This window comes from Frankliniella occidentalis, unplaced genomic scaffold (genome assembly GCF_000697945.3).
Source record: "Frankliniella occidentalis isolate FOCC.00 unplaced genomic scaffold, Focc_3.1 Scaffold4, whole genome shotgun sequence".
Lineage (NCBI taxonomy): Eukaryota > Metazoa > Arthropoda > Insecta > Thysanoptera > Thripidae > Frankliniella > Frankliniella occidentalis.
Genome location: NW_026267134.1, coordinates 130,670 through 139,238, shown reverse-complemented (window position 1 = coordinate 139,238; position 8,569 = coordinate 130,670). Strand labels below are relative to the sequence as shown.

At 56.7% G+C, this 8,569-nt stretch overlaps 1 protein-coding gene across 1 annotated transcript in view; it reads left to right on the top strand.

Moving 5' to 3' along the window:
• The window catches only part of LOC113218351 (uncharacterized), a 191,687-nt gene that overhangs the window by 182,141 nt on the left and 977 nt on the right, over window positions 1-8,569 (top strand). The window contains exons 7-12 of the mRNA XM_052267492.1: window positions 858-1,002; window positions 2,995-3,285; window positions 4,952-5,245; window positions 6,003-6,144; window positions 6,643-6,806; window positions 7,896-8,279. Of these exons, the coding sequence (XP_052123452.1) occupies window positions 858-1,002; window positions 2,995-3,285; window positions 4,952-5,245; window positions 6,003-6,144; window positions 6,643-6,806; window positions 7,896-8,279 (1,420 nt within the window). The remainder of the gene's footprint in view (window positions 1-857; window positions 1,003-2,994; window positions 3,286-4,951; window positions 5,246-6,002; window positions 6,145-6,642; window positions 6,807-7,895; window positions 8,280-8,569) is intronic.

The window sequence follows — 8,569 nt, the reverse complement described above, 5'->3', positions numbered from 1 at the left end:
TTTTACAAAACTTTCGAGAACTGCTGCACAGATTGTGTATGATCATTACAGTCATTGATGACGATATGGTGCGCGCTGTGTGTTGTGTATGAAATTGCACACGAATTGGTGAGAGGGGGCGGGTGGGGGGAGTGGGTGGGGAAGTGAAAATAGTGGCGTGTTTTGCTCCCGAACGGCCTGATTCTCACATGCAGCAGGCTTGGCGCCGCCGCACAGGGTGTGGCGGAGAGTGGCGGAGACCTGCTGTGCATTACCAAGATAGGCTTGGCGAGGTATTCGTGCCCCAAGGCGTGTGTGTGTGTGAGGGTGGTGTAGCGTAGCGTTGGCGGGGCGCGCCGAGCTGTTTTTCATTCAGTTGAGTATACTGCTCCGGCAAGAAAAGTTGGCTGATGAGGCTGATGTAATACAAGTACCGTGGAAGTTCTACCGCCCTCTCATCAGCGGTAGAACCCCAGGACAACGTGGTTGGGGTTGGGCTGCTCGGGGCTGTTCGGCGCGGGGAGGGGGAGGGAACAGGAGGTTAGACGAGGCGAAGGCGAGGCAACAAGGGTGGGGGGATGGCTGGCTGGTGGGAAGCTCTTTTACTCCCTACTATCAGTTTCAAACTGACCCTCTCTCTTCATAATTCGGGGGTAGTGGGAAGTTGGCAGCCGTGGCCGTGGCGCCGGCCGCCGCTGCGCCGGTGAGCGGAGGGGTGGGATGATACTTCCTGCAGCAGCAAGGCCGAGCAGGACCCGCACCACCGCCGGCACAGCGGTGGCCTTTGAACCACCACGCCCGCCCCGCCCGCCACGCCACGCCACGCTCCCCGTCTCCAGTTTCTTTTAGCCAACCGCTGCGTGTGCTTTCTGTTTCAGTTCTCGGCGGACGGCAACCACTCCGTGAGCGTGCTGGGCTTCGTGCCGGCCATTGACGACGACGGCAAGTACCTGACGTGCCGCTCCGAGAACCCCTCCATCCCGGACTCGGCGCTCGAGGACCGCTGGCGCCTCGACGTGCAATGTAAGGAGGCTCTGTTGGATCTGTTGCTTACACCGTTTGTTGTTGTTGCGTTTTCATCACTTTATGCGCGGAAACTGACGTAACCCTTGAGCGGCTAGGTAAACTAGGAGGCCAAAATAGGGCAGAAAACACATAGCCAACTATCCGGCTGCTGCGACGTCCTAGGCTGCTCAATATGCCCCCCCCCCCCTTTCCCTCATTCCGACTGCTCCCTCCGACCGCCGCCGCGCGCTCACGTTCACTTCTCAAGTTAGGTGTGATATTGTAAAGTTTCACGCGAAAGAGACCTGCTACTGCCTCCGCTGCAAAGTCGCCCGGCTCCTCCTAGTAGTCTTGCCCCCTCCCCCCTCCCCTTAACCCCCTACCCCCTGCCGCCTTCTCTCCGCCTTTCCCACTTAGGCAAAGTTGAGCAGGGCGACGACTTTGTCGGGGGCGAAGAGGCGGGCGGTCACACCTGTACAGGGCTAAGCTACACTAAGCGACTGGCTGCCCGTCTGGGTCGTGAGGCGACTGCGGACGAAGAGCAGACGGTCTTTTTCGCACTTGTACCCGGCTGGTCTACACGAGAGTGGCATGTTTCTGTCGGGACAGTTTGTTTCCGTCTTCTTGTGCCCCGCCTCTTACCCACACCCCCTCTCCACTCCTCCTCCCAAACCTCACCCTCGCATGGAGAAAAAAAAAATTGTTTTGTTGGTGAAGGTACATTTCGCGGCCTGTGCCTTTTCCTGCTTCGTGTCCATCCCCTTCTGCCCCCTCTATCCCCCGCCCAAAACCTTCCGCCACTCGACTTCGCTCAGGTGCCGGCAGATTGGCCCCTTCCGTTCCTAATACGGGGAAATTGTCACGGAATGGATTCCGGCCACCCCGGCCAGCCGAAACCGGCTCTGCCCTCCCCCTCCCCCTCTCCCCTTTTCTTCTTCTCTCTGCCCTACTCCCCCCTCGTCTATCTCTCTGCGTTTCTCTTATTGATCCCTGTTGCCCTTCAATCATCCTTTCGCGTACGAGAGTGCTCAGCGTCACCGTCGATGAAAGCGACACCTATGCTTTTGTGTATCTGACGGTATGAAAACACGCTTTGAGCGCACAAACCGGCACCAAGGGATCTGTGCACGCGAGAGCAGCTCGGTGCGGGTAGTGCAACCCCCGCCTGATGCTTTCCCGCTGTTTTCTTGCTAGAGAAAGCAAATATCTCCGAGATGACAGAGAATCCATCCGCAGACGCGATTTTCCTAGAATCGCATTTACTCGCGTGCCGCGCGCCGCTCGCGAGATGAGTTTTCAGCTTCCGAGGAGAGCGGTAGGCGGCGAGCAGGGCGGGGCAGCGGCAGCAGCAAGGCGCTTTTAAAATGGCCGCGCGCAAAAGTATGTCGCGAAAGGTAATCTTGGTCTGTGCCACTGCCGCCGCCGCTGCATTAGACGCGCTAGGAAGGCCAAGTTTGGTACGGCGGCGGTAAAAGCCGGGAAGGTGATGAGGCCAGGCCGGTAGGGAGGGAGAGGGGGTTACCCCGCTGTTGCCTCCCCTCCACCCTCTCTCCCCCCTTCACCCGCCTGCCTCCCACGCCGCATTAAAAGGCGATCTCTGTGTCAATTATATGCCGGGGGAGAGCGGGGCGGGGAGGGTCGCCTGCGCTCCCCTGCGGCACAGAACCCCTCCCCCTCGCTCCCCTCCGACTCGCGGCATAGCCCCCCCCCCCTCCCTCTCTCTCTCCAACCCCAGCGCCTGTTCGCAGCCAACCTCTTTTTAGCCTGCTGGTAGTGTCAATTTCAAAAGTTTGCGCGCGCGGCGTGGTGTGGCGCGGTGTGGTGTGTGTAGGTGGGGCGCCCCGTTATGAAGCTGTGGGTGGCGCCCCCCGCCCTCCGCCCCTCCCCTGTGCCGTGTGGTCGCGCGACCGTTTCCGCTTCCGATTAGCAGGCGTCTGTCATCATAATCTCTCCGACTTCCGGTTTTATTGTCACCCTCACTAACCCCTGCTCTCTCTCTCCCTCCCGCAGACCCGCCTGTGGTGACGCTACGCATGGGCGCCAGCCTCAACCCCAACGACATCAAGGAGGGCGACGACGTGTACTTCGAGTGCAACATCCGCGCCAACCCCAAGGCGTACCGCCTGGCCTGGTTCCACGCGGGCCGCGAGCTGCAGCACAACGTGTCGGCCGGCGTCATCCTCAGCGACCAGAGCCTCGTGCTGCAAGGAGTCTCGCGTCAGTCGGCCGGCGACTACGCCTGCATGGCCGCCAACAGCGAGGGCAAGGGCACCAGCAACCCCGTCCCGCTCAACGTCATGTGTAAGTCCGTCAACGCTGGGTTGGTGCCGAGGGGGGGAACTTTGCAAAAAATTCAACTTTTACTCATTTAGAATATCTGTTGTTTTTCATGATTTAAAAAAAAAAACTTTCTCTGATTTTGTTTTTCTAATTTGTAACACCTTGTGAGTATGCAACCTAGAGCGGCTCACTCGATGGCGCTCACCTCGTGCGTAACTTAAAGTTTAATTGTAACGTTTATTTTTACTTTTATTTTCTTGCGGAATCCTAGTTTCTTTCCCAAAGTCGTGTTGCGTGACTCGTCCGCACGTTTGACAAGCTCTTCATCGCGTCCGCAACTTTCGCGTCTTTTCGCAGGGACAACAAAAATGCCGGCAGATTGTCTCTTTTTTGTTGCGGCGGCGACGCGATTTCTTGAAGAAGTCTTCAAAGCTCGGCGCTCTGGCCTCGCAGAAATAGAAAGGAAAGACACAAATGGGGCTCGGGGATGCGCAGCGAGAGCGACGAGGACTGTCTGCTGCATCTCCTAGAGAGAGAGGGGAAGCAGAGGAGAAATTCGGAAAGAGGAGGAGGGAAAGGGGGAGAGAGAAAGCAAAGCTGAGAATAAAAGGTAGGGCGAGAGGGCGGGGCAGAAGGAGAGGAGGGGCGGGGGTGAAAAACGAAGCGACGGAAAGCAAGATTAATGCATGAAACTCTGGATAAGCCCTCAATCAGAGATGCCGGCTCCTTTTCACGGTGCTAGGCTTCGCTGTGCCCAGAGGGAGGTGGGAGCGGGTAAGCACGGGGAGGGGGAGTGGGGGCAGAGCGGACGGGGGGGCCTTTCGTTTGGCTCGGCTCGCCGGGCTCGCCTCCCGCGACCCGCTGCTGCCAGGGGCAGGCAGGCTCGGCTCGAAGGGCCGAACCCCGGAATAGGAAGGAATGGGTTTGGAATCAAGCAGCATGTAGGTTATGACAATGTAGTGGGGGAGGAAGGACCGGGGCTTGTGTGCCCGTGCGGCGCACAGGCCGTGGCCGCCGGGGACCACCGCCGCCACCACCGCCGCCACCCCCGAGCCGGGGCCGGGCCCGCTGCGCCCTGCGCTCAGCGGATACGAGGGGTAAATCTCTGAGCTAGCGCTCCGGGGGAGGGTGCGCTGGGGGTGGAGGGAGAGGGGGATCTGAAGGGATTGGGGGGTAGATTGGGACACAACAAGGACCGTCTTGGGACCGGGGCTTGGGTTGCTGTCCCACCCTATACATCAGGCGCAGGGGCGCGCGGCGAAAGCAGAGAGGGTGCGAGCGCTGGTGGGAGGGGAAGAGGAAAAGGGGACCGTGCCGACCCGGATCAATTCATTTCATGTAATACGTGACTTCACCTGGTTGTCTCTCCAGCTCGACCCCGCGTGCCCCTGCTCCTCTGGCCTCGGCCCGGTGGCGTCCCATCTCATCGAGTCTTGTTACGCCCGGTGTTACCCGGGGATTTTGCGCCCAAACCCTCTTTGGAGGTTTAAAGGAGGAGATGAGAAATTTGCCGGACCGTAATCCCCGCCGGGCTCCCTTGCTTCGCAGCAGCAGCGACCCGCCGGCCTTTCCGCGCGCTTGCTTGCTTGCTCGGCCCCCCCGGGGGGTACGTGGGCCGAGCAACAGGGGTCAACAGACACAGTAGCGGGCGCCTCTCTGACGGCCTCGTCGACTTGCTTGCTTGCAGACGCGCCGACGTGCCGCAGCGCGCGCGAGGAGCTGCACGGCGCGGGCCGCCACGACACGGTGACGCTGCGCTGCGAGCTGGACGCCCACCCGGCCGCCGTCGCCTTCCACTGGACCTTCAACAACTCGGGCGAGTCCAACGACGTGCCCTCGTCCAAGTTCAGCTCGCAGGGCAGCTCGTCCACGCTCAACTACACGCCCTCCTCCGACATGGACTTCGGCACGCTGGCGTGCTACGGCTCCAACGCGGTGGGCCATCAGCGCACGCCCTGCATCTTCCAGGTCGTCGCCGCGGGTGAGTGTGAGAGAGTGAGAGTGTGTGTACGCCTGTGTGTGTGGGCATGTGTGTGTGTGTGTGTGGAGGGGGCGGGGGACGCCTTATAAGGCTGGCGCCGGCGAAGTGTGTGCGACAGGTGATAAGGGGCGTCACCCCCTCGGCCGTCTCGCTCGCACTCGGCCGCAGCCCGCGGCAACGCTTTCACTCGCACCTCCTCCTCTGATGGAGCGGGTCCCCGGCGCGGCGGCGGCGCGGCGCGACCGGAGGTGTCAGTTCCGCGGCCCCCTGTTTGCTTTCAATTTGGATGTGATAATGTCGTAGCCTCTCTCCGAGCCGCCGCCGCCGGTGCGTCTCGCCGCCCCCCGCGATGAAAGCGCCGCCACTTTTTTCCCCCGCAATGGACCTCACTCGCTGAACCTAACTTCCGGTCCCGACCTCGGATACAGTTCTCAGCATCTTTTTTGTAAACAAAACCACAAAAATTTAGGGAAATGTATCCGAGATCGATTCCGGAAGTAGTCGAACAATCCCTGTGTGGCACAGATTTGATTCCCGGCCAATATGCTGAATTCCTATCTTCTGTGCGTTCGCTTAACGAGGGGGCTCAAAATTTGCCAGATGATGAACCTCAACCAGGATAAAATATGGAAACTAAGCTCTGAAACACACTGCTCCTGGTGACTGAGAAGAGGGCTGGTGGCTTTCCTCGTGCCAGCGTCTGCAGCGAGGTGCCTTTTCCCGCGGGGTCGTTGACTTTGTCTCTTTCTGTCTGCAGGCCGACCTTTCCCCCCCTCCAACTGCTCGCTCACGAATCACACTTCCGAGTGGGTGCGAGTCGAGTGTCTGGAGAACTTTGACGGGGGCCTGCCGCAGGGCTTCCAGCTGGAGCTGCTGGAGCTGCCATACTTGGTGCCCAAGTGAGTGCGGTCGATATACTCTACGGTATCTGCGACGACGGTGTGTCGAAGGAACACACACGGTAACAAAAAGTGTGCCAGTCACTGTACAAAGTAAAGGACCAGGACTATCGAGTGAACAAAGCTAATCACTACGTAATGTAAAAATTAGTAATCTCAGAGAGCTTGGAGAATTGAAGCAGCTCGTAAATGAGTGCACAATACGTTCAAACATATTCAGTGGGACGACACATACTTGAATATTCGCCAAAACATAACATGACCACATTGTGGTCGCGTCAAAGTGAATGCGTCAATACGCGCTTTCCAATCGTTGTCGTCCGTGCACTCTCCTAAAACGGCCCGCATGGGACTTCCCCCTGTTCTTTCCCCGACGACCTCGCCGGCCGTCGCGCGGCGCGGAGTATGTCCCCGAGCGGGCGATACTCCGCGCCGATGCAACGTGACGCTGCTGTGACGCGCGGAGTAACCCCTTTCCTCTTGGCGCTACCTCCGCAGGTACAACGTCAACGTGACCCGCGGCCCACCGGTCATGGAGTGGCAGGGCTCCCTGGAGCAGAGCGCGGCCTACCAGGTGCGCGTCTACGCCATCAACGCCAAGGGCCGCTCGGACCCCGTGGTGCTGCAGGAGCTGCGCTTCAAGGGCGTCGCCAAGTTCACAGGTCAGCGTCCTATATAATAGCCCATCTAGACTACTTCTTTTCATTATTGACCCAAGATTCCGGGTCTGGTTTCGGATTTTATTTTTACTCTCGAAAATTAAAGGTATTCATGAAATATGAACCCATTCCAAATCTGGGCTTTGTAGCTCAAATGGTTCAGGAGATACAAATTCTTAGTTTTGAGGCAAAAATAGCGGCGTTAAAGGGTGGTGTAGGTATAACTCTATGAAAATGTCCAGTGAGGTGGAATCTGACTAGACCATTTGAAAGAGGATAAAAAACTGATTCCGAACCACCATTGTCTAAAAGTTGGATCTGAGTTTTCTACCCTTCGATCAAAGATATCAACAAAATTTAGCATATTAGTGTAACTCTCATAGGAAAAATATATGGTCTCCAATTGTCACCAAATTTGGTGTACAGTTTCTACTAAGATCCCTTCACATTCTCTAATTTTTGTGGGAAGATGATATTCAAAAAAATAACTTTTTTTAAAAATATTCAACATAGAAAAACTAGTAAAAAAATATTTTAATTTTTTTTTTAATATTACCTTCCCACAAAAATTAGAGAATGTTAAGGGACCTTAGTAGAAACTGTACACCAAATTTGGTGACAATTGGAGACCATATATTTTTCCTATGAGAGTTACGCTAATATGCTAAATTTTGTTGATATGTTTGATCGAAGGGTAGAAAACTCAAATTCAACTTTTTGACATTGGTGGTTTAGAATCAGTTTTTTATCCTCTTTTAAATAGTCTGGTCAGATTTCACGTCACTGGACATTGTCATAGAGTTATACCTACACCAGCCTTTAAAGCCGCTATTTTTGCGTCAAAACTTTAAGAATTTGTATCTCCTAAACCGTTTGAGCTACAGAGCCCAGATTTGGAGTGGGTTCATATTTCATGAATATCTTTAATTTTCGAAAGTAAAAATAAAATCAGAAACCAGACCCGGTATCTTGGGTCAATGATGAAAAGAACTAGTCCTAAGTAGACCAAAAATGAAGTTACTCGGAAAGACGTAAATTTTGGAACGAAATTTGCACTCGATTTTGACAATTTTGTATGTTTTTGGTCCACAGACGTGACGCGCCTGAGCGCGCCCAGCCCGCTGCTCGCCGCCGTGGTGGCGGGCGCCGCGGTGCTCACGCTCGCCTTCCTGGTGACGGCCGTCGCCCTCTGCCGGCGGCGCCTGACGGCGGGCCGGCGCCACCCGCACCACGGCGCGGCCGGCGTCAACGGCGTGGGCGCGGCCGGCAAGCCGCCGCCGCCGCCCAACACGGCCACCCTCATGCCCGGCATGGACCACCACGCCGCCACGGGCAACCACATCATCGCCGACCTCGAGTGCCTCGAGGGACTCGGGATCGCGCCCGCACCCTCGGCGTCGCACTCCACCTTCCGGGCGGTGGGCGTCCGCGGGCCCCTGGACGACACCGACCCCGACGTCATCCCCAGCATCTATGGTAGGGGACGAGCAGAGAGGTGGAGACAAGATAATCCAAACATAAATCCTGATTATAAGTTGTTCATCTTCTCCCAAACCCCTTTGAAATATAGGGTATTTCACCCAGTTTACACAGAATAACAATAATGCTTCCCGAACTGTTACCTCCCTAACACTCATGGGCTGACGCGTACCAAGTTCTCGGACTCGCCCGAGACGCAATCGACGCAATCGACGCAATCGACGCAATCGACGCAATCGACGCAATCGACGCAATCGACGCAATCGACGCAATCGACGCAATCGACG